Below are 26529 nucleotides of genomic sequence, written 5' to 3'. Positions count from 1 at the left end.
AAAGGGATGCATTCTTTAACAAATGCCCCTGTAAACATGGCGGAATAATGAAGATGGAAAGGTGGTTGAACTGCAAGGATCAGAAACGCAGGAGCCGCAATGACATCGTTGTGTCACCTCCTCAAATGATAGGGGGGACTTGCAACATCATTCAAGGATGGTTTCAAATTACAAGTAACACTTTGGAAAACATTTTGAAAATGGCGTATTTGCATCTTTTATTATTTTTTTCTATTTTATTTCACTTTTTTTTTCATAGGTAAATCTTTCTCTTTCTCTCTCTTTTTTTCTTTTAAACCATCAGCTGTGGCTATAGACTCTCGTGGGCAAGTGCAGTTCCAAGGACAGAAAAATAATAATAATAATTAAAAATTAAAACACATAAATTTCAGGAGGAACAAATAAATTATGTACAACGTTTTTTGTTTTTTTATAAAGGCATCCAGTTAACTCGTAGTGTAACAAAGTTTTGTTCTGTTTTGTATTTCCCCACCTCTGGGATTAACTTTCTTCTTGTTTGTGGAAGTGAATTTTTTTTTAATGGTTTTATTTATTTTTTTTAAGCAAAAGTCCTGGGATTAAAGTATCACTCCTCAAGGAAAGGGGCGGGAGGGAAACAAGAGAGATCTTGTTGTCATTTCAACAGGACCAGAATAGACTCCACACCAACAGAGAGATCGATAGGCTCGGGATTAGCCGTGAGGTGGTACTTTGCGTGGGCTGAGCCGTCATGCGACACTGTGACCTAGACTTGTTCTTTTTCGAACACCCCTGCCTCTTTTTGGTTGGGACTGTCGAAGGTTCGATGGGGCCTAGGAACTCAGGTTTCAAATTGGTCAGTGGAGGGTCCACTGCACTTGGAAAGGTCCCAAACGGGGAGTCGTTGATCTGTTTGTTGCTGCTGTTTTTGGAGGGGTCTGTCTCCACCTGGGGCTTAGTTTTGGCGATGTTTTCCTTATCCTTGAGGGGATTGTTGGAGGAGGCCCGGCTGCTGTGGGAAGATGGGCCTGCCTTGGCTTTGGCTTCATAAATAAAAGACTTGTCCATCTCCGGCTGGCAGCATTTCTGCCCGCCATCGTGGGGGCTTAGTGGAGGGTCGGCGGTTGGCAATTTGCCAGTCCTGGTCTTAGTGCTAAAGACGCTCGTTCTGATCTGGTTGAAAGAGTCGACGCATCCCTCCAGGTCGGCGCTCTGCAGCCGTTTGAGGTCCCTCCCTGCCAGGTGAGTGGGCAGGTGGCACTCGAGTTCCGATGAAGACCCTTTGAACTGCTTGAACCAATCCCAGAGTGACCGGGCTTGGCAGTCGCAAACCCACTGGTTGCCGTTCAAGCGGAGGTACTGGAGGGAGACCAAGGGAGCCATCGTCTCTCCCGTCAGCACCGTCAGGTTGTTATTAAAAAGGTACAAGGTCATCACTTTGCCCAGGTCGTGGAAAGCCCTACGGTGGATCACACTCACCCGGTTCTGATGCAAGAGGAGCCGATCCAGGTTGATCAACCCCCGGAACACGTTTTCTGACAAACTCTTTATTCTGTTCCCGTGCAAAAACAGATAGGTGAGGTTAGCAAGATCCAGAAAGGTGTCATCCAGGAGGTTCTGCAGGCTGTTGTCCTGCAGGTAGAGGTACTGCAGAGAGAATAGCCCCCGGAAGAGCCCCGTGGAGAGCTCCAGGAGGCCACAACGGTCGAGGTGCAAGGTATGGAGGTGGACAAGGCCTTGGAAGGTGGAAGGGTTGATGGACCTCAGGATTGTGTTGTCGCTGAGGTCCAGCTCCTCCAGCTTGTCGAGCCCGTAGAAAGCCCCGGGTTCGATCAGACTGATGTTGTTGGAATGGATCCAGAGAATGGACATGTTCCGGCAGGAGGTGAAGCTGGTGGAACGGATCACGGTGATCTTGTTGCTGTGGAGGAAGATGCGCTGGGTCTGGATGGGGATCTCGGTGGGGACGGCTCCAAGTCCTTGCTGTTGACAGCTGATAGTGATCTTGGGTTCGCTGTAGCATACGCAAGCCCCCGGGCAGGATTCCACTTCCGACGGGAAGTTCAAGCACAGCACCAAAATTAGCAGTTTGCTTCCTGGAGGAACAGCCAAAAGGGGAGGGTGGGGGAAGGAAGAAGAGAGAGTGATATGCAAATTAGATCATTAGCACCTTCTTTTTCAGCATCACCCTACATTAGCTCAAAATGCACCTTTGGAAAATTCATTAACTGCACAACCTTGGCGAACATGCATGACCTTGATGAAAACACAGGCATTACTTTTGTTCCACCAGCCTGAGAATCAGCTCAAGGAAAGGAAGGAATAAAGCTTAGCAGAGGAGCTCATTGTACCCTTTCGCTTGTCCTGGCCTGATTTGGGTCAAAAGTAGATGTGGAGCAGGGGGGGGGGGGGGGAGAGAACGATGAGAAAGAAAAGCACTTCAGGTAGGCCACATTCACACCATAGCAGTATCATACCGCTTTAAACAGCCTTGGCTTCCAACAAGGAATCTCGGCAGCTGTAGTTTGTTATGGGCGCTGAGAGTCATTAGGAGCCCTCCATCCCCCCCCCCCACCAAGAACTACAATTCTCAGAGCTGTTTAACCATCAGTCTGGAAACTCTGGGAACTCTGGAAACCGTAGTAAGGTGAGATATAAGATAACCGAAAGCAGCTAAAAGCACTAGCACAGCAAACACATTTAAAAACAGATTATAACCCTAAGAAGTGGACACTCATGGGAAGGGTTGCCAGACTCAATAGAGGACAGGACTTCTGTGCCTTTAATTGCCCTGCTCTCTTTTGAGTCTGGAAACCTTAAAGAGAAACCAGCAGACCCTTTGCTTGGAAATTAAACAAAGGGTCTGCTGGTTTCTCTTTAAGGTTTCCAGACTCAAAAGAGAGCAGGGCAATTAAAGGCACAGAAGTCCTGTCCTCTATTGAGTCTGGCAACCCTACACATGGGGAAACATCCCATGACACAACAAAAAGGTCTTCAATTGTTCCCGGAAAGTGCAGATAGTGACCACCTGTTGTATCTCAACACCAATGTTATTCTACGGAATAGGGGCAGTCACACTGAAGGCCCTGCTCCTCTGAGTTACTGCAGAGGGGACTTTGAGATCTTTGGAACTGAAAGGAGAAACTCTCCCACAGACACCAGTGATCTACTGGGTGCATAAGAGATAAGGTGGCACCTCAACATTAGTGTCAGGGTCGAGACAGATGAGGGGGAAGAGTGGTGGCACAGCCCCCCTGACTAAGTGGCACCCACTTCGTTCATGCCGGGGGAAGACTGGTGGAGGCACTCCTCAGAAGAGGAAGAAGGAGAAAGATCAGAGCTGGGAGAAGTTGGGTCAGAAGCAGGCCCCAGTCAGGGAGGGGACCAGCCAGCCCCCTCACCCCCCCCCATTCACAGCTCTACAACGCCAAGCGGAAAAATGAAAGATGCAATTAGAAACAGCTGCAGCTCCTAGAAAGCGTGGGAGTGAGTCAGATACTTAAGAGAAGGCAAGATAAGAGTCAATCAGTGTCTGCAACTGCCGCGTTTGAAGGCATAAGTTGAAACACTCATAGTGTGTGTATTCCTGTATTCTGACTCCTGACTAACCCTGTTCCCAGCTTCCTGATTTCGGCATTTTGACTCCTGGCTCCCCTGACCTCGGCTTCCTGACTGACCTGGACTGTGTACTTCGGCTTTATCTGACCCTGACTGCTGGCTTTGACCTGGATTCCATACCTCGGCTGCATCTGGCCCTGACTGCTGCTCTTCAGCGCACTGACTTGTCGGCGTCCTAACAATTAGATTAGTTTACCTGTGAGGTCACCTTACCTCTCAAATGCCCCCTCAGCCACTTCACTCTGTGGGACTGGCACCAATACGGGATCCACATGGAAGAACTTGGTCTTTTAGTGTGGCAGTGACCACACTCTGGAACTCCCTGCCTATTGATATCCGACAGTCACTTTTGTTGTATTCTTTTCAGCAACTGCTAAAACTATTTTTGTTTAGACCAGCCTACCCAGAGAACTAGAATATCTCGAATGCTGATGTGTGCTTTAATCTTTTCTTTTTGTTTATAGGGTTTTTAATAATGATGATGATGTTTCAAATTGTTGTTAAATGTTTTATTATTTTATTCTATTCACTTTGAGGTTTGTTTGTTTACAATCATGCAGGGCATAAAATTTATGAAACAGATAGATCCCATTACATGTATTTTCCTAGTGACTGCATTGAAAAGTGCGGGTTTACATATAATTATTTTTAAGTGCATATTTTATTTTATGTACAACTGGCACTGTTGCAGGTGCCATGCTGTATCCATTCTGCATCTATAAGAAATTGATATTTTAGTGTGGCGTCACCCGCACTTTGAAACGCCCTGAGCCTTTGCTGTACTCTCTCCAGCCCACGCTAAAACCATTTTTGTTTAAACAAGCCTACTCAGATTCTAGAACGCTGGAGTATTTTTTAGCTGCTTTTATTTTTATTTTGTTTAAAAAAGGCTTCAGTTGTTTCTACTAATTTAAAAGAAACAACAGCAAGAGCTCAAGAATTTGAACATTCCCGCGACGGCTGTGATTTGTTCTCGCGAGAGGTCAGCCTTCCCCCTCCCTCCTCCCACACACACACCCCCGCTCGCTTCCAGCCTGCCGGTGAGTGATTGCGGGTGGGGGGGGGAGGAAGAGGACGACGGCGGAGAGGCTGCTGCTGCTGCTGCGCAGACAGACACCGAGCGAGAGAGCGCGCGGCGACCGGCGACTGAGCAGGCCCGGCGCAGAGAGCCCGCCCGAGGAGGTGCACACGTTCGCCGGCCTTCCCCAACCGCTGCGTCGGGTGCGACAGAGGGAGAGAGATGTCGCCTTTCTGACGGGAGGCCGAGCGGCGCGGAGGCGGAGGCGGCGACACCCGCCTGAGCAGCAGGTACCGCTTGCGAAGAAGGAGGCCGGCGGGTGGCTAGGCGGGAGGAGCGAGCGAGCGAGCAAGGGTGGGTAGGCAGGCGGGCGGCGGCCCAGGCTTGTAGGCCCGGTTTTGGGCCAGGCGGCCTGAGGCGAGCCACCCCCAGGCTGCTTATGACGTGTCCCCGCTCGCTCCGCAGGCTCTGCGCCTGGTGGGTCCGCCTGGCTACCGCGCAGCAGTTCTTCAGTGGCATGCTTTACGCGTCTCCCCTCCAAACTAAACTAAATATAGGGAGGCACAGAGTTGGTGTGCTGCGGGATTTTTTTTTCATAGAACAAGTGTGCCGTGGCCCCAAAAAGGTTGAGAAACACTGCTCTAGAGAGCTTAAGATCCTAAATTTTCTCTGATGTTTGTTTTAACTTACTATAAATTTAAGGATCGGGACTCTTTTTCTTTCAGTGTTGTCAAGTATGTAATTCTGTATGAATGATTTTTTTAAAAAAAAAATTCATATATGATTTAAATATGATTTGAGTATGATTTCATCCTGATTTATTATGTTTTGATTCAGTTTGATATTATTTGATGAATGTATGTTTTGTTTCATTTTTGTTTTGTTTTTTATGTATGTGTTTTTAAATGAAATAAAGTTTATTTTAAAAATTAAAAAAATAAAAATAAATAAATAAATAAATATTTTTTTAAAAAAATTAAAGATTTACAAAAGTATGTGCAATGTCTCTTTTTTCAAGTTACATTTTCTACAGATCAGCTTCATTTACTGTGAGACATTAGTGTTACATAAGAAATAAAAGAGGGGAAGAGGTGGAGGGGGGAATGGCGAGTGGGGTGAGGTGGCAATGCTTCTTTTCTGCTTAGTGAATGTGTGGGGTTTTGTGTCAGCGTCACTTGTGTGGGTTCTCTTTACTATTTGCTTGTATTCCTTTAGTGGTGAGAGAGGTTGGGGGTTGGCCTAGGGCATGGGTAGGCAAACTAAGACCTGGGGGGCCAGATCCGGCCCAATCGCCTTCTAAATCCACCCCGCGGACAGTCCGGGAATCAGCGTGATTTTACATGAGTAGAATGTGTCCTTTTATTTAAAATGCATCTCTGGGTTATTTGTGGGGCATAGGAATTCGTTCATTTCCCCCCAAAAAAATATAGTCTGGCCCCCCACAAGGTCTGAGGGACAGGGGACTAACCCCCTGCTGAAAAAATTTGCTGACTAGAGCAGTGATGGGCAACCTTTTGAGCTTGGTGTGTCAAAATTCGCCAAAAAAACGAGCATAACTCGGGTGGTGTGTCACTTGGAGAAAAAAAACCATAATTTCGTGATATTTATAGTTTAAATAACAAAAATGTATAAAGTAATTGTAATATATAACTGTATTTAATAAACCAAAAACTAATTATTTAACCAAACCAAACAAAAAACCCCTTATTTATCACAAAGTGCCCAGAGTTGTTGAGCTTTTTGGGGGGAACTGCTAACCAAAGTTTGGGAGGTTTTTTTGGGGGGTGCAAAAGTTGCTTTGCTTTTTGGGGGGGATGCCCCAAAGCTGCTGTGCTTTTTTGGGGGGAGAGAACAGAAATAAATGACAAATAATACCTTCGCTGGAACTAACACGCAGCACCGACATAGTCTGCCAAAGCGCCAAAAAAACCAGCACAGAACGGGTTAAAAAACCAATCTCTGGCTACCAGCAACAGGGGAGAGAAGCTCTAGCGGAGGAGCGGGAGAACAAATGGGGGGGGCAACAACAACAGTGCGAATGGGCCGATGGGGCACGTGCCAGCAGTGAGGGCTCTCTCGCATGTCATAGGTTCGCCATCACTGGACTAGAGTGTGGTTGTTTGTTTGTGATTGGCTGTGATGAATTTTGCTTTCATGTGTGAGTGGGGTGTATGTGTGTTTTAGCCAGATTGATTCAAATGCTGTCATGGGGAACCATACCCGGGTGAAGGCGTCTTCTTCTATTTGTCCCCATGTCAGTTTCAGTTTGTTGGTTAGTTTTTCTAATCCAGCTGTTTTCCATACTATTTGATACCATTGGTCCATGCTTCCTCCTGGCAGGTCTCTCCAGGGTCTGGCTACGATGCTTCTGGCTGCTGAGAGTAGGTGGGCTATGAGCTCTTTGTGTTGTGAGTGGGCATTATTGCCTTGGAAGATGTTTAGTAGGGCCAGTTCTGGGGTGACTTCTAATACTTGCTTATTTCATGTACGATTGATGTCCAGAAGAGTTGGATTTTAGGACATTTAGTGTTTGCTTTTATTGGTATTTTTGAAATGACTGCTTTAGACTGTCCCTTATAAACTGCTCAGAGGTTTGTTTTTCAAGTGGTATACAAATTTTGTCAAGTAAATAAAATAAATAAACTCTTATTCGGAGGCATTTTCCTAAAGCTTGCCATATCACACCTACTATCACATCGCTATTCCAAATCCCTTTCTCTCTCTTATTTGTCTTTGTGGTATTTGCATCTCATTAGGATTACAGAAAGCTACTCAGACACTACTGCAGCAATAAGCGGATGAACCAATTCCAAAATTAATTTGAGAAATTCTCAGAGTTAAACTGGAATGAAAGAGGACTGGAAATGAAGCACAGAGTGAAATCCAGGAATGGGAATAGGAACGGAATGGGAGCTGCTGATTCTAGTCCAGCATGGAGCTTTAAAATAAAGGAAAGGAAAAAGAAAAGATAACAAAAGAATGGAAATGGTTTATTGAATATTTACAGCTAAATTGTAAACAGATAAAAACACTGGCAGGATTATTGTAATAATCTGTTCTGGGGTGACTTCTAAAACTTGCTTAGTTATTTTGCATATTTCTTGTATGATTGATGTCCAGAAGAATTGGATTTTAGGACATTCCCACCACATGTGGAGGTATGTGCCTGTGGAGGTGCATCCCTCTAGCATTTTGGTGAGAATCCTGGGCATATTAGCGTTAGTTTCCATGGTGTTAGGTTGAGGGCGAACCTTTGTCTAAAATGGTTTGTTTTAATTATCCATTAGGTGGTCTAAACCACAGAGCGTAAGGCTTGCCGATCAGAAGGTCGGCGGTTCGAATCCCAGCAACGGGGTGAGCTCCCGTTGCTCGGTCCCAGCTCCTGCCCACCTAGCAGTTCGAAAGCACATCAAAGTGCAAGTAGATAAATAGGTACCGCTCCGGCAGGAAGGTAAACAGTGTTTCCGTGTGCTGCTCTGGTTCACCAGAACCGGCTTAGTCATGCTGGCCACATGACCTGTCTGTGGACAAACGCTGGCTCCCTCGGCCTATAGAGCGAGATGAGCACCGCAACCTTGGAGTCGTTCCTGACTGGACCTAATGGTCAGGGGTACCTTTACCTTTACTACAGTTTAGGGGAAGAGCTGAAGATTAGGAGGAGAACCATAGTTCAGTGATGGAGTGCCTACTTTGTTCCAGGTTCAATCCCCAGTAGCATGACCAGGTAGGGCTGGGAGTGTCCCTGGCCTGAAACGTTGGAGAGCTGCTGCCCACCAGTGTAGACCAAGGATGCTTCTTGCCTCCAGCTCCCACCATCCCCAGCCAACAAGAGCAATTGCTATAGAAGATGGGAGCTGAGATCCAATAACATCTAGAGGGTCACAGGTTCCCCACTCCTGGTGAAGGCAATGCTGAGTTGGATCAACTCATTTCCCCCAGCACTACCTGCCAATTCCCCTGAGATGTCCCTTTGCAGAGTAGGACAGACATCATTATCACCACCATCATTATGGACTTTTTGCATGAAAGAGAAAATGGACTTGTAATAGCTGGATTTGAAGATAGATATATATATATATATATATATATATATATATATATATATATATATACACTGGTTTATAGAAGATAGACTGGCTGGATCTCTGCAGGACAGAGAGCCGGAAGTCATTTTATTCTTCTTTATCTTCCTCTAATCTCTGACCCCCCACACTCTTTCTCCTCTTCTCTTTCATTTCTTTCTCCTCTCTCCTCTCCTCTTCCTTTCTTTAGAATCATAGAGTTGGAAGAGACCACAAGGGCCATCCAGTCCAACCCCCTGCCAAGCAGGAAACACCATCAAAGCATTCCTGACAGATGGCTGTCAAGCCTCCGCTTAAAGACCTCCAAAGAAGGAGACCCCACCACACTCCTTGGCAGCAAATTCCTTTTGGTTTTCCTTTTTCTTGTCTTTTCTCCTTCCTGCCTTTATTCTAGACTAAGCAACTGTTAGTATATTGTAAAAAAAGACACTTTGCAATGGGCATGCATTTTTTGTATATCTCTGAATAAGGATCAATAAATAAATTTACAAAACAAAAAAAAGACATTGCCAATCATCATGATTATTGGCATTCTCATCATCTCCCTCTGCTGCTTTGGTTCCTAGGTGATGATTTCCTCCTTGGTCCGTCCTCAGGGATGGTTAAGTGCAAGGCAAGCAGGCGGCAGAGCCTGTAGCTTAAATAGCCCAACAAACCCCACCCACAGGCCAGCAGGCCTGCAAGTCTACCCATATATAGCAGGGCTGGGGAACAATTCTCAGCCTCAGGCCCACATCCCTCCTGGGCCACCTTCCAAGGGCAAGAAGCCATACCCTCCAACATTCCTCTGATGAAAATTGGGACAGTGCAGCACCAAAAGACACAATATTATCAATAATAATTTATTATTTACACCCCACCCATCTGGCTGGGTTTCCCCAGCCACTCTGGGCGGCTCCCAACAGAATATTAAAAACATGATAAAACACCAAACATTATAAAAAAAAACTTCTCTAAACAGGGCTGCCTTCAGATGTCTTCTAAAAGTCAGATAGTTTATTTCCTTGACATCTGAGGGGAGGGCGTTCCACAGGGCAGATACCACTATCGAGAGGGCCCTCTGTCTGGTTCCCTGTAACCTCACATCTTGCAGGGAGGGAACCGCCAGAAGGCCCTCAAAGTTGGACCTCAGTGTCCGGGCTGAGCGATGGGGGTAGAGACGCTCCTTCAGGTACACTGGGCCGAGGCTGTTTAGGGCTTTAAAGGTCAGTACCAACACCTTGAATTGTGCTTGGAAATGTACTGGGAGCCAATGAGAGTGCAGTACCACCAAAAACACCAGTGATGCCTGCAAGCACCAACTCATCTTCCTGTCGCACACCAATACCTGTGCACCCTGCATCAGAAGGAAGGAATTAAATTAATGGTTTCATCCTATGTTACTCACATATCGTGGCTGAGTAGGAGAGATGGTGACTGGCCCAAAATCACCAGAGTCCACTTCAAGGCTCAACAAGGACTGTGCTTACCGGTACCTAATCTCTTCCTGACCCATCAGTCCCATTCCGCCATGCTGGATCTCAACCCCATGCACCCCACCTGTTGCGAGATGGAGTGTGCCAGAGAAATACTCTTGCATGCTATGGAGAGCAGGGCAGAAACCGGGCTATAAATCTCAATCAATAACTTATTATTGCTTGCCAGGTCGATACTATAGATATGGCTTGAATGTTTTATTGGGGGAATGAGAATGGTGCCAGGGGGGTGATAACCATGAAGAAGGGAGATTCTCTCTTTGGGGTAATCAAAAGCTGGAAACCTAAACCGGAACTGCAATCTTGTCATCATAACTCACTCGGCGCACTTAATAAAACTGCCAGAATCCGAAGCATCTATGTGCTTCCATATCAGATATCAGGGGAGAGCTGGCACCTGCCTGGAATGCATGCCTAATCTGTCCCAGATATTATTAGCTTCTGCACAGCCCCCATGAGGCTCTGGGTTAGGGATTTGCCTGGTGGCATCTGCTGGCTGGCTCACCATCTTTTTTTGACACATCACCGCCCATCGAATGGGATAAAATAACACAAGGCGCATCAGGTCCCTGCTGGGAGTGTATCACACTGGGAGGCATCCCTGGGGAAATTAAAGCATTGCAGGCACCGCTCTCTGCCCAGCACTATTTCTTACTGGGTGAGAGAGGCAGCAGAAGGATATATATATATGGTGCAAAGGGGAGAACATTCTGGAGCTAGATGGCTGCTGATCATGTATCAAGTAGGGAAGGTGCGGAAGGGATTGGGAGGTGTTCCACACTTCCTCATACTTCTGGGTTGTGAGGGCAGCAAGTCAGGGGCATAGCGTGGTGAGGGCCATATCCCCGGGCACCTGTCAGGGGCTGGACTGAGGAGGAATGGTGGGGACCGCCCCAACCTTCTCCTGAACCTTCCCGAGAACAGGAGGACAGTATAGATTTAGAACAGTGGTTTGCAGAAGGCCACAGTTCAGAGGCTGCAGAGGGGAGAAGCTGGGGAATATTGGAAGAGGAACAGCAGGAGGAAGAAGAAGAACCGGGGGAGAGACAGCTGACAGACTCAGTGTCTTTGGAAAGCATTCCTGAGCCACCCCCCTTCCCCAGGACCAGGCATGCATTGTGGGTAGTAGAAAAGAGAGCTCAGAGGCAGAAAACACAGATCAGCCAGCGCAGGGGTGACGTAGAATAGGAGAGACGGAGGGGTTGGAACTTTACTCAGCGCAACGGCATTATCCTAGGTAGACTGCATTACTTCGTCTCTCTCTGTGCGTAGTGAATAAATACCTTGGTAAGAACTCTTTCTTGGTTTGTCTGCTTCTTGGCTGCCACCATGGGAGGGATCAGATTCCCTGAAGCCTGAAAGCACCTGGCCTTGTCATCATGCCCCCGCCCTCCTCATTGAATGGCCACCCAAACAGTGTTGGAGGGATGCACCCGCCTAGGGCCATGACGACTGGCCAGGCTTCCCCCTTGCATGGGTGGGTGGGCAGGCAGGCAGTGCAGCAGGGCCCTGAGAACCTTCCATGCCCCCCACCCACCCAGCAGCGGGGGTTGGGCGAGTGTGACGGGTTTTGTTTATCCCCCACGCCCCAGCCCTTGGGTCCTGCCTGGTGTTTGTGCACATATGCCCCAGGCACCAGCAAAGGATGCAACGCTACTGCAACAAGCTCCACCTGACGCTGCCCATCTGTAGGGCTTCAGCTCAGCCAATTCTATCTATTATATCTCAAACATAAAAATAAGATAGTCAAGGAAATGGAGAAACTCCCTTATGGAGGTTGCAGTATTTGGGATTTTCTAGTTTCCTGCCAACCTAGCAGTTCGAAAGCACGTCAAAAATGCAAGTAGATAAATAGGGACCGCTACAGCGGGAAGGTAAACGACGTTTCCATGTGCTGCTCTGGTTTGCCAGAAGCGGCTTTGTCATGCTGGCCACATGACCAGGAAGCTATACGCCGGCTCCCTCGGCCAATAATGCGAGATGAGCGCGCAACCCCAGAGTCGGTCACGACTGGACCTAATGGTCAGGGGTCCCTTTACCTTTACCTTAGTTTACAGAAAAGGCGGGTGAGAGGTGGCATGGTTGAAGTTTAGGCAAGTATGCATGGCATGGCATGGAGAAAGCAGAAAGAGAGACATTTTCCTCCTTCTTTTACAACACTAGGGGCATCCAATGAAGATTAACATTTGAAGATTCAGGCCAGAAAGTCCTTTTACATGCAGTGCAGAGTTAAACTGTGGAACTCTCTCCCACAAGGTGCAATGACGGCGACCAACTTGGATGGTTTTAAAAGACGATTTGACAAATTATTGAGGCTATTGATGGCTGTTGACCACAATGACTGTACTCTGCTGAATACCAGTTGCTGGAAACCCTGGGAATGGTGTGTGTGTGTGCGTGCGTGCGTGCGTGCGTGCGTGTGCTCAGGTTCTCTCTGTGGGCTTCCCACTTCAAAGAATCATAGAATGGTAGAGTTGGAAGGGTCCCCGAGTGTCATCTACTCAAAAGCCCTGCAATGCAGAGATCTTTTGTCCAACATGGGGTTCAAACCCACGACCCTGAGATTAAGAGTCTCATGCTCTACTGACTGAGCTATCCCTAAGGGGCATAGCTGCCAAGTCTCCCATTTTCCCTGGGAAACCCCCGTTTTTCCAGCTGTCCCCAGCCGAAAAAACGGATTTTTTTTGTTTTTCCCCGGTTTATTCTGGCGTGGTGGCCATTTTGGAACTGGGCGGAGCATGCTCAGAAGCGACTTTTGATGCTGCTCTGCCCAGTTCCAAAATGGCTGCAGCACGGACTTCTGGTGTGGCGGCCATTTTGGAACTGGGCACAGCAGCATCAAAAGTCACTTCTGAGCATGCTCCGCCCAGTTCCAAAATGGCCGCCGCGCTACTTCCGGTATGCTACTTTCGGTCCGGTCCCTTAATTTTCAGAGAGTAACTTGGCAGGTATGCTAGGGGGGGTCCTGCTTGCTGGCTTCCTTTTGGAGCTTCTGCGTGGCCACTCTGAGAACAGGATCTGGACTAGATGGGCCATTGGCCTGAACTAGCAGACTCTTCTTACACTAGTTTGTTTTTACCAACTTTGCCCACACACAACTCCAAGAAAAAATGTTTGCAGCGCCCTGCCCACTCCACCTCCTCCAAAAATTGGTAAAAGGACTCAGCCCTGGCTACATAGACACGAATCCTAAATAACCCAATCACAAGCCCTTTCAACATCTAACACACACCACCTTCATGCATCCGACGTTCATTTCCCCCATGGCCTCCGAGGCAAAGTGGAGAGCAGCGGGCCGCAAGTGTTTCAAAGCAAACCAGATCGCCTTTTATCCCTCCCCGCAGAGACAAAGGCAAGAGAAGGCTGTTTGACTCAGCAAAAGTCTTTGAGCTGCCTATGGCCCCTTTACGTCCAAGGCAGGAGAGAATTCTAATGATTATTGATCCGGCTTTGAAGGGAGGCTGCATTATCATATTCCCGAATCAATAGATTCGAGAGGCAAGCAGTTGTTGGGGCGGGGGAGCGAGGAGAAGGCCAGGCTTTGGCAAGCGGAAGAAAATTGCATTTTGCTTGGGCCTCTGAAAAGAAAAGAAGAAGAGAAAAAAACCCGGAGCATCTATTAGTGGTCTCCAGAGTCTTTTCCTTCTAATTGCCATGTCTGACAATGTGATCACGCTGGGACCAGCGGAAAGGCAGATAATGGACCCGCTCTAATTGCTTCCCTGTTCTCTGAGTCATCCAACACTTTGGAGATGGCAAAAGGGTCGTGCCGACGTTTTTGACTGGAGGAGGAAACTAGCTTTTAAGAAGGCCAAGGGGGAGGCAAACACCCGATTCAAAGCCTATCTCAGCAAGAGAACGGATGTTATCAGGACGGTCAAGTGCTTGTTTTTATACAGAGGTGCTTTTGACCTTTGATCATGGTTCTGATGAGAGATGGCCCTTGTGTGAGGGGGGGGGAAAGGGCTTTTATGGATAAGGAGGAATGAGGAAGAGGGCAAAGGTCAGCCTGGCTACTCGATAGGAACAGAGAGGGGCATCTGGCAGAGAATATCGAGCTATGTAAGGCCAGTAAGGCAGTGTTGAGTCAAAGGTAATAGGGGTTTTTTTTCAGCCAGAATGGACCAGAAATCAGTTCTGGTAGCTCTCAGGTTGGCTCCATTGTCATTACAGTCGTACCTCGGGAGTCAAACGGAATCTGTTCCGGAAGTCCATTCGACTTCCAAAATGTTCAGGAACCAAGGCACGGCTTCCGATTGGCTGCACGAAGCTCCTTACAGCCAATCAGAAGCTGCGGAAGCCACGGCGGTCATTGGGGTTCCAAAGAATGTTCGGCAAACCAAAACACTCAGTTCCGGGTTTGCAGCATTCGGGAGCCAAAACATTTGACTCGCATGGCTTTTGACTTCCGAGGTTACGACTGTATAAGAGAACAGGGGAGGCATTCGTGTTGAGTTCCTGCGCCTCTTTTTCTCGAAAAAATAGCACCAGTAACTCTTACCTGACAGGGGAGTTGCTGTTGCATTCAGAGTCATAGATTAGATGCAATGAGTTAATAAGAACATAGGAAGTTCCTGCTGGAAGACAGTGGACCATCTGTTCCAGCATCCTGTTCCCCCATTGGCCAACCAGATGCCCCAGTGGGAAGCCAGCAAGGAGGACCCAAGCACAAGAGCACTCTCCCCTTCTGTGGCTTCCAGCAACTGGTATTCAGAAACATAGACTAGGTAAAGGTAAAGGGACCCCTGACCATTAGGTCCAGTCGTGACCGACTCTGGGGTTGCGCGCTCATCTCGCATTACTGGCCGAGGGAGCCGGCGTATAGCTTCCAGGTCATGTGGCCAGCATGACAAAGCCGCTTCTGGCAAACCAGAGCAGCACATGGAAACGCCGTTTACCTTCCCGCTATTTATCTACTTGCATTTTGACTTGCTTTCGGACTGCTAGGTTGGCAGGAGCTGGGACCAAGCAACAGGAGCTCACCCCGTCACAGGGATTCAAACCGCCGACCTTCTGATCAGCAAGCCCTAGGCTCAGTGGTTTAACCACAGCGCCACCTGGGTCCCACTCAGTCTCTGTGACTAATAGCCATCAATGGCCTTCTCTCTCCTCCAGGAATTTGTCTAATCCTCTTTTGAAGGCATCCGAGTTGTTGGTGGCCCTCACTGCCTCTTGTGGGAGTGAGTTCCAGAGTTTAACTAGACACTGCATGAAGAAGTCCTTTCTTTTGTCTGTCCTGAATCTTCCATCTGAACTTCAGCTGGCTGAAACAGTTGGCAAGGATACCGTGGAATGATGCAGGGGGGAAGGCAAACTTATTGGACTAACAAGGGGGAGGGGGAGGGAAAAATTGAGATTAATTCCATTTTTTGCATATGGATGTTGGAGAAACTGCCAAAATCCTGTCATGCCTGAAGCATATAATCAAACTGGGGGAAAGGAGATGTCAAAAGAGAACACACTGGCTGCCAAATACATGGGGAAATGGCCACAGCTCAGTGACAGAACATCTGCTTTGCATGCAGAAGGTCTCAGGTCCAAACTCCAGATAGGGCTGAGAATGGTAGTGAATGAATAAAGGAACGAACAAACAAATGAACAGGGCTGTGAGGATTGACTACGGCACCTTAAAGGCTTCCTTATTTGTGGAAGAATAAGCTTTAGCGAACTACAATCCAGATGCGCAAATCATCGTCATCCTGAGCTACGCATGGTCGGAGAAGGAACATAGGAAAATGGGAAGATGCCTTATACTGAGTCAAACCCATGGTTTACCCAGCTCAGTATTGTCCACACTGACTGGCAGCGGCTCTTCAAGGTTTCAGGCATGGAGTCTCTCTCAGCCCTGCCTGGAAATGCCATTTGGGGACCTTCTATATGCAAGACAGATGCTCTATTACCAGCTATGGTCCTTCAGCACTGGTCCACCTAGCTCAATATTGTTTATGTAGTGTAGTGGGTCAGTGCAAATAAGAAACAGGAGGCGAGGATCTGGTACAACATCCCTTTACTTCAAAGAACAGGTAAGAGCCAGAACGCAGGGAATGGGGAAAACTAGGGCTTATATAATAACAGAGAACTAGCAGGGGAAAGATACATTTTGGCGGGAACCAATGGCAAGGATTCCCTCCAGCGGAAACCAATCCGGCAGTGGATCCAAATCCTGCACTCTGAACCAGCAAATGATAGACGATCCCGCTGGAACTTGTACATTCAAATAAACTCTGTAACACACTACAATAAACTCTATATTACAGTACATACTTGGCTGTGCTATGACTTTAATACACAACAGTTTACACTGACTGTCAGTCGTTCTCCAAGGTTTCAGGCAGGGGTCATAGCTGGAGGTGCTGTGAATTGAACCGAGCACACACTGAACAAAGCTCTAATCATTGCACTGTGGCCTCCTTCCGCTAAAAACAATGTAAGGTTCTAGTCTTCATTGTTGTCTTTGTCCATGGAGTTTGTCCATGGATAAAGAAGGCTGATCACCAAAGAATTGATGCTTTTGAATTATGGGGCTGGAGGAGACTCTTGAGAGTCCCATGGACTGCAAGAAGATCAAACCTATCCATTCTTAAGGAAATCAGCCCTGAGTGCTCCCTGGAAGGACAGATCCTGAAGCTGAGGCTCCAAGACTTTGGCCACCTCATGAGAAGAGAAGAATCCTTGGAAAAGACCCTGATGTTGGGAAAGATTGAGGGCACTAGGAGAAGGGGACGACAGAGGACGAGATGGTTGGACAGTGTTCTCGAAGCTACGAACATGAGTCTGACCAAACTGCGGGAGGCAGTGCAAGACAGGAGTGCCTGGCGTGCTATGGTCCATGGGGTCACGAAGAGTCGGACACGACTAAACGACTAAACAACAACAACAAAAGTCTTCATTGTTCTGAATCCTGTGAACTGCCCTGAGACTTACGGGTATACGGAGGTATATAAATTTAATAATAATAATAATAATAATAATAATAATAATAATGGACTAAAAAAAAAATAGGAACAGGGGAATCTACCAGTGTGCCAGTGTGGTGTAGTGGTTAAGAGCAGTGGACTCGTAATCTGGTGAACCGGGTTTGATTCCCCACTCCTCCACATGCAGCTGCTGGGCACATGACCTTGGGCTAGTCACACTTCTCTGAAGTCTCTCAGGCCCACTCACCTCACAGAGTGTTTGTTGTGGGGGAGGAAGGGAAAGGAGAATGTTAGCCACTTTGAGACTCCTTAGGGTAGTGATAAAGCAGGATATCAAATCCAAACTCCTCCTCCTCCTCCTCCTCCTCCTCCTCCTCCTCCTCCTCCTCCTCTTCTTCTTCTTCTTCTTCCCTGTGCTGAGTCAGCCCATCAGCCCACCTGCACTGACTGGCAGCAGCTCTCCAGGGTTTGGGGTGGAAATACTTTCCAAGCCCTACCTGCAGATACCCAGGGCCAGATTTAGGTTTGATGAGGCCCTAAGCTACTGAAGGTAACAAGGCCCTTCATATGTCCAGCTGCCCTTTGTCAACAACAAATTGTCAGTGTTTTTTAGTGTTGAATATATGCTATATGGTAACTTATGGACCTAATAGGTCTCTAAAGCCATTTGCACATAACAAAATATGTATTTTATCAAAGAAATTGTTGAACTGAAATACATTCCATGCAGAATGCAGGCACCCTATATATAGAAATGAGCAAACCAGTGATATTTTAGGGAGCAGCTAGCAGGCGGGGCCCATTACTTACATCGTAGGAGCCTACAAAACACTGCTGCTGTATGTAGGATTTATTTTGTTTTTTATCTTATATTTTGGAAAAGTACATCCAGGTTTTTTCCCTTTATTTTTTTTTGGGGGGGGGGTTAGCTTATATGTAAATCTAGCACTGCAGATGCCAGAGATTGAACCCAAGGCCTTGTTGTTCATGCAGGACTGATGCTCTGTCACTGAGCTATGTCCCTGCTTTGGAGAAAATATGAACTTTGAGATCAGAAAGAAAAGAAAGGCAGAAAGGTATGCAAACAAAACACACATATTCTGCACGAGAAACCAAGGTTTGGCAGTCTGACCATATGACTACCAGTTATAATTTATTTACTTTACTTGCGCTATATAATGGTACTATATAAACAATCCCTAAGCATCTCCTTTAACCCTTTGTCTTGCTAAGCGGGCATGGGACATACACACACCGCAAGTTTAATCCGGGCTGCTGATGCAGCGCAGAGGAAAGTTATTTGACTGGATCATTGCCTTAATGAGGCTGAAGCAAGAGTTTGCTTAGCTTGATTGTTTAAATCTTTAACAAACCACCCAAATAGGATTATGGGCTTTGTTAATAACCCAGATCCATCATCCTCAAACATTCTGTTAGCAAAACAATAGAAACCAATGGAATGGATCTAGGCTGAAGTTTGAGCAAATATTTTCCAAGTTGTTAAAGTGAAAGGGGGAGAGGAACAGAAAAACATAATTTTATAGGTGCAGCAGAACCTGGTTGAAAGACAACAGAATGAAAGTCATGTGGTTCTGGGCAACTGGAGATTTCATCAAGGATTTGGCAACAGTGCTATTATTAATTTATTGCCTTCGCATCCCACTTTTTTTCTCCAGGGTGGCATGTGTGGTCCTCTCCCTCTCCCAGTTTAATCCCCACAACAACCCTGTGAGGTAGGTTAGGCTGAGAGGCAGTTACTGGCTCCAAAGTTCACCCCGTGAGCTTCATGACCACGTGAGGAATAGGACCTTGGTCTTCCAGGTCCTAGTCTGAGTGACTAACCACGGCATCACACTATCTCTAAGGATCCTATGTAAGAAAGTGTGGGGTAGCAGTAAGAGTTCTGGACTAGGACCTGGGAGAGACCAGGGTTCAAATCTTCATGTGGTTGTGAAGCTCGCTGGGTGACCTTGGGTCAGTCACTCTCATCCCAACCTACCTCACAGGGTTGTTGTGAGGACAAAAGGGGGAGAAGGAGAACAATGCATGTCCCCTTGAGCTCAAACCCACTAGAATGAATGGACCTAACTGCATCCATTTCATTCATTTCAACGGGTGTTCTCTATCAATGTTGCCTACAGCACTACGGGACACAGATGGCGCTGTGGTCTAAACCACTGAGCCTCTTGGGCTTGCTGATCGGAAGATTGGCAGTTTGAATCCCCGCAATGACAGAATGAGCTCCCATCGCTCTGTCAACCTAGCAGTTCGAAAGCATGCCAGTGCAAGTAGATAAATAGGTACCGCTGCAGTGGGAAGGTAAAATGGCATTTCCGTGCACTCTGGTTTCCATCACGGTGTTCTGTTGCACCGGAAGCGAATTAGTCCTGCTGGCCACATGACCCAGAAATCTGTCTGTGGACAAACGACGGCTCCCTCGGCCTGAAAGTGAGATGAGCGCCACAACCCCATAGTCGCCTTTGACTGGACTTAACTGTCCAGGGGTCCTTTACCTATATCTTTTACAGCACTACATCTTCCTTTGAGAGTGCCCAGTGCCTGATTAACTGTGAAATGAATGTGTGGGTTGGGTTGGGGGATAAAGCAGACCAGAAAACCCCTTTTCCATTAATAACCCTCTGAGACCGACTTAATCAAATCCCAGTGTTTGCATGGAATCTGATTTCGTTCAATTTGATTTAGATAAATTACACCATTCTCGATTTGAATTCATGAAAGATGGCGAATTACTGGAGATGGAGGGTTGACAGCGATGAACATGCACCGCAGTGCAAATTTGTATGTGTGTAATCAGAGATTAAATTATGCACAACCGCCCCTGTGTTTTAACTCTGCTTGCTAACAGGCACCTCTTTCTGAAGGAGGGAATAATCTGAAGAAATAATGTGTTTGTCCCAAGACATAGGCAAAGTGCTCCTTTAATTCCTCCTACATCAGTGAAAGTGGGGACCCAGGTGGCGCTGTGGTTAAACCACTGAGCCTAGGGCTTGCTGATCAGAAGGTCGGCAGTTCGAATCCCTGTGACGGGGTGAGCTCCCGTTGCTTGGTCCCAGCTCCTGCCAACCTAGCAGTTCGAAAGCACGTCAAAGTGCAAGTAGATAAATAGGAACCGCTACAAGCGGGAAGGTAAACGGCGTTTCCATGTGCTACTCTGGTTTGCTAGAAGCGGCTTTGTCATGCTGGCCACATGACCTGGAAGCTATACGCCGGCTCCCTCGGCCAATAATGCGAGATGAGCGCGCAACCCCAGAGTCGGTCACGACTGGACCTAATGGTCAGGGGTCCCTTTACCTTTACCTTTACATCAGTGAAAACAGGCTGACCTTATCAGGCATTTACCCTGATACACAGGAAAAAACACTGACAACTGGGAAACACTGGCCTGCGAGCGCTCCAGTTAGAAAACAGCCTTTACCAAAGGTGGCATGGGCTTTGAAGACGCTCGAACTCAGGACGAAAGGGAGAAGCGCGCTAAGAGGAAGGCACGCTTGGCAAACACTCACCATGATCAACTCCTGCCCGGAAACCTATGTCCCCACTGTGGAAGGACGTGCGAATCCAGAACATAGCTGCCAAGTACCCCGTTTTCCCTGGGAAACCCCCGGGTTTTTTTGTACTGTTTCTCGACGGTCCCCCGTATCAGTTCCTCTCCTGTTATTCTCCCTTCTCTCCTGCCAACGGCCTTTCCCCCCCCTTTTTTCCCTTTTTTTTTTTTTTTGCTGCTTTGCCCATCTATGGGCACCAAAAATGGCCGGCGCCGGAAGTCGCGTCTACGTATGTCTGGAAATGCATAAATGCGACTTCGGTTGCCGGCACCGGCCATTTTCGGTGCCCATAGATGGGCAAAGCGACACCGGAAGTTGCGTCTACTCAACTTCTGGTGTCACGCAGCTGCCGATCCCGGATTTTGCAGTCCAGGACTTGGGAGGTATGATCCAGAATTGGCCTCCACAGTCACTTACGGACTCACTGTTAAAACCGTGTTTATGGAAGACAATCTTACTCAGCTACAAATGATCGCCAAAGAAGAAGACACGGAAAGGGATGGCTTGAGAAGAGGAACTCATAGAGAAGACTATTTATGGCAACTGGCCATGATCATCATGCTCTGCCTCCATGGTCAGAGGCAGCAATGCTTCTGAATACCAGCTGTTAGAAGCCACAGGACTTCCTGCTTGAGCGCTTCCCCCAAAGAGGCATCTGATTGGCTCCTCTGAGGCTGCTCATCCAGTGTCAGGGACATGCCCAGCAGAGAGGAATCTCCAGAGGAGGAGGAATTGGCTGCACCTGAGTCTCCAAGAAGTAGGAGGCAGAGCAAGCGACTAGAGCAGAGACAGGCCAGCAGGAGGCAGGGGGGGGGGACATGGGGTCAGAAGCCTGTTGAGTCAACTGACTCCAACAGTGAAGGATGAGTTGTGGAAGCTTGGACTGCTGTAAGCCTGTTATTGAGAAATAAACCTCAGCTACTTAAACTGCCAGCATTCTGTGTCTTGTATGGGAGACATAGCTGCCAAGTCTCCCGTATTCCCCGGGAAATCCCCGTTTTTCCAGCTGTTCCAGTGGCCATTTTGGAACTGGGCGGAGCATGCTCAGAAGCGACTTTTGATGCTGCTCTGCCCAGTTCCAAAATGGCTGCAGTGCGACTTCTGGCGCAGCGGCCATTTTGGAACTGGGCAAAGCAGCATCAAAAGTCACTTCTGAGTATGCTCCACCCAGTTCCAAAATGGCGGCAGCGCTACTTCCAGTCTGCTACTTCCGGCCGGTCCCTTATTTCTCCGACAGCAACTTGGCAGGTATGGTGGGAGAAGCGCTAAACCTGCTATCCAGCAAGGCTTTTCTTATGCTCAATATGGTATTTAAAGCATTTATGCTTTGAAATACTATGCCTTCCTGAAGCATTTGATTGGATGTGGTGCCATGGTTGACACTGCTAGTTTTGCCCATTAAACTCAGCACCTCTTTGGAGAGCTGAATTTGTACGCCTAGCTGACAGCTCTGCTTTACCTGGGTCTATGCAGACTATCTGCATACCTCCCTGCTTATTTAACTTATATGCAGAATTCATCATGCGAAAGGCTGGACTAGATGAATCCCAAGCCGGAATTAAGATTGCCGGAAGAAATATCAACAACCTCAGATATGCAGATGACACAACCTTGATGGCAGAAAGTGAGGAGGAATTAAAGAACCTTTTAATGAGGGTGAAAGAGGAGAGCGCAAAATATGGTCTGAAGCTCAACATCAAAAAAACCAAGATCATGGCCACTGGTCCCATCACCTCCTGGCAAATAGAAGGGGAAGAAATGGAGGCAGTGAGAGATTTTACTTTCTTGGGCTCCTTGATCACTGCAGATGGTGACAGCAGTCACGAAATTAAAAGACGCCTGCTTCTTGGGAGAAAAGCAATGACAAACCTAGACAGCATCTTAAAAAGCAGAGACATCACTTTGCCGACAAAGGTCCGTATAGTTAAAGCTATGGTTTTCCCAGTAGTGATGTATGGAAGTGAGAGCTGGACCATAAAGAAGGCTGATCGTCGAAGAATTGATGCTTTTGAATTATGGTGCTGGAGGAGACTCTTGAGAGTCCCATGGACTGCTAGAAGATCAAACCTATCCATTCTTAAGGAAATCAGCCCTGAGTGCTCCCTGGAAGGACAGATCGTGAAGCTGAGGCTCCAATACTTTGGCCACCTCATGAGAAGAGAAGAATCCTTGGAAAAGACCCTGATGTTGGGAAAGATTGAGGGCACTAGGAGAAGGGGACGACAGAGGACGAGATGGTTGGACAGTGTTCTCGAAGCTACGAACATGAGTTTGACCAAACTGCGGGAGGCAGTGCAAGACAGGAGTGCCTGGCGTGCTATGGTCCATGGGGTCACGAAGAGTCGGACACGACTAAACGACTAAACAACAAACAATGCAGACTATTAATAAGTGACAGCCCACTGTGTAATTCCTTATCGATTAAACCTCACATCTGATCTGACTCCCCCCCACCTCCCCGGGTCAATGGAAGCCTAAGCAGATAGTCCCATCTCAACTAGACTTCTCAGAGCACTTGAACATAATGAAAGGGACCTGCGTACATTTTCAAAAGTGGCGTTTGTAGAGGTGTGAATCTTTTCTCTTTCTCTCTTTGTGCTTTCTGTGGGTCTTGGTTTCTGAAGTTCAGTTTACCACATTCTGCGCAATCCTTAGTCCTTGATCTTTGACTGACTGGGTAAGAAGGAGAGCAGAAGGCTGGAAGGCAATCCTGCTGGCAAGAAAAATGGCTTGGCCGCTGGTCTTTTTCAAGGCCAGCTCTAAGGCAAGGCTGGGTGGCACAATGCGGCAGGGCGCCGGGCTGCCGGTGTGTGTGTGCGGTGCTGCTGTGCCTGTGGCAGCCGCACTGTGCGCTGTGCCCGCCAGACAACTGCGCCGGGAAACAGGGCGGGGGGCACCGGAGGGATCTTTGCACCACGGTGCCAGGGAGCCAGATACACTTAAGAGGGCCCTGGTCTTTTTAAATACTCAGATACAAGAGCGGTGCAAAAACAAACTGTAGAAATTTACCAACATTCAATAAACTGCATTGCGAAACCTTAGCAACTGAATGAGAAAAACCCTTGCCCCATTTTCCTGCACACCCTATGATCTGACTCTGAAAGAGCGTCTCCACCCCCCATTGTTCAGCCTGGACACTGAGGTCCTGCTCTGAGGGCCTTCTGGTGGTTCCCTCAAAGCAAGAAGTGAAGCTACAGGGAACTAAGGCATAGCGCCTTCTTGGCAGTGGTGCCTTCTCGATGAAATTAGCAACTACAATGGTACCTCGGTTTTCGAAGGTAATCTGTTCTGGAAGACAGTTCAAGTTCTGGTACATTCGAAAATCCAAAACTCAATAGCTGGCAGCTAGGCCTCAGCGGAAGCCGCGTGGCATGTTCGACTTCTGAGACATGTTCGAAAACCGAAGCATTTACTTCTGGGTTTACAGCGTTCGAAAACCAAAATGTTCATCCACGGAGATGTTCAAAAACTGAGATACCACTGTATTTGACTTTTGGAAGACATCTAAAGGCAGCCCTGTTCGTGGAAGTTTAAAATAGTTGATGCTTTATTTTGTTTTTAAGATTTTGTTGCAAGCTGCCTTGAGTGGCTGGGTCAACCCAGTCAGGTGGGCATTATTATTATTATTATTATTATTATTATTATTATTATTATTATTATTACAGGTGAAACTCAGAAAAATAGAATATCGTCGAACAGTGCATTTATTTCAGTAATGCAACTTATTATTTTTAATTTTCCTTTTAATTTTTACAAATGCTTTCTTTTGGAAATTCCACAGTAATAAAACAAATAGTTACAATAATACAAAAATAAACATCGCTATTACATTTCATTAATTCCATTCCATTTATAATTGACCTGCCTAACGACAAGTAATTACAATTACAACAAATAAAGGCTTGACATATCTTGCTTTGCTTGTCATGCATCTATCTCATATATTGGTTTCACCTTTTAAGTTGCATTGCTGAAATAAATGCACTTTTCGACGACATTCTAATTTTCCGAGTTTCACCTGTGTTATTATTATTATTATTACTACTACTACTACAATGGAACCTCAATTTTTGAGTGTCTCAGAAGCCGAACGTTTCAGAAGCCGAACGCCAAAAACCTGAAAGTAATTGCGGACTATATGGAGAGGAACTGTAGAAGTTTAAAGACACTTGCAGGATTGAAATAAATCCTACAAAATGACTTTAAGTAGAAGGAGTAAAAGAACTGCGAGACAAGAGTTGATAAGAAAACCAGATGAGGGGAGGGAGGGAAGACAAAGCTCGGCAGAGCACTGGGAATTTGAGATAGATGAATAGATGTTAAAAAGAGAAAAAAATGTGTGTGTGTGTGGTGTTTGTTGTGGAATGTTTTGTTTTGTTTAATGTGTTTAATGTGTTTATTTGAAAAATCTAATAAATTGCTTTTTTAAAAAAACAAAACCTTGAAGTAATTGCTTCCGTTTTCGACCATGCCTCGGAAGTCGAACGACTTCCACTGCGTATTTTTCTTCTTTCTCAATGGATTTTGCTGACTGCCCATTGCTCCTTGGTTTTTGAACATTTTGGAAGTCGAATGGTCTTCTGGAATGGATTTTGTTTGAAAACCGAGGTTTCACTGTATTATTATTATTATTATTATTATTATTATTATTATTATTATTATTTTATACCATCTTAAGCTTCTTGAAAGAAAAGGTGGAATATATAAAATAATAAAATAATAAACACCCACTGTAACATTGAAAGCTGTCCCTTTCCACTGTCCTCTCTTTTCATGGGGGTGGGGTGAATTTTGTTGGGTTAGAAAGCAATCCATTTTCTCATTACTCCTGCCTGCCATATTAACATTACTGCAAAGAGAACTCAGAAATGCTTTTAAACTCTTCCAACTTGGGACCAAGGAGTTCAAAGCAACATCCACCCTTCCCTTGATGGTCCTGCAGAGCCCCCCACAAAGCAAGACGATGGAACAGTCGTGAACTGTCTGCCATGCCTTGGCAACAACACAAACCCTGAAATTAGCACATCCATCTAGCGATGGACTGATGGCTTGAATTAACTCTGCATTTAGGACGGTCTCATGTTTTCTCCCTCAAAGGTCACAGGAAGTGATGAGAATAGTTGGAGGGCTCTCCCACAACCACCCCCCGCCGCCACTCTGCTCTTGAAATGTTAGATCATGAATCGTGAGGGTCTTCGCTGATTCCCAAACATCTCATCTTAGCATTTATTAGAGAGTTATGTAATGGTGTCCTGGTTTCAGTATCCTTTGTGATTTTCTGTGTTGTACCTAGGGACAAATGAATCAGCCTATTTCCATTCTCTGTCAGTTTTTGCATGCAGTCCATCACAAGTCTGTTCTGCCCTGGGTTTTGTGAATTCATTAAAAGAAATGCATGGGGGGGGGAAATGTACATTTAAACTGTTTTCATTTTCTGCACATTTTGGGTGCATTCATCCCCTGAAATGTGCATTTTAATATGCTTCACAGTTACATTATTAGATGTAGTACTAGCAGCAGCAATGTTTCAATTTATTTATATACCATTCTTCAGCCCAATGACCCCCCTCCAAAGTGGTGAAAAGCATATCAAAGGAATGAAATATATATAACGGAGTACAATAAAATGCCCTAAATCAATTTGCAAGCAAAAGCGTATAGGGGAATAAATTGACACACATAGGAAAGCCAAAGAAAAGCTTCACAAGCTAGAGGGGTGCTTTCATCAAATCTATATCCCACATGCTTAGGGACTAGAAACCTGAATAAATATTAAAACAAAAATGCAAGCCTATCCCAGTTAGAAGAACGAAGGGTACTCTCCCCAGCTCCATTCTAATGATCCAATGCACAATGCATTTTAACATCACAAAT

At 46.6% G+C, this 26529-nt stretch overlaps 1 protein-coding gene across 1 annotated transcript; it reads right to left on the bottom strand.

Moving 5' to 3' along the window:
- Nucleotides 1-624: 624 nt before the first annotated feature.
- RTN4R (reticulon 4 receptor) lies at nucleotides 625-3871 on the bottom strand. Its single transcript, XM_060269820.1, has 2 exons — nucleotides 3811-3871; nucleotides 625-2075 (listed from the first exon to the last, which is right to left on the bottom strand). Exons 1-2 carry the CDS (start codon nucleotides 3869-3871, stop codon nucleotides 640-642), a joined length of 1497 nt encoding a protein of 498 aa, XP_060125803.1. The 3' UTR covers nucleotides 625-639.
- Between the last annotated feature and the right edge of the window lie 22658 nt (nucleotides 3872-26529).

The sequence above is a fragment of the Zootoca vivipara genome, chromosome 17 (genome assembly GCF_963506605.1).
Source record: "Zootoca vivipara chromosome 17, rZooViv1.1, whole genome shotgun sequence".
Lineage (NCBI taxonomy): Eukaryota > Metazoa > Chordata > Lepidosauria > Squamata > Lacertidae > Zootoca > Zootoca vivipara.
Note: the sequence above shows the minus strand (reverse complement) of the source record. Positions and strands in the feature narration are given on the sequence as shown.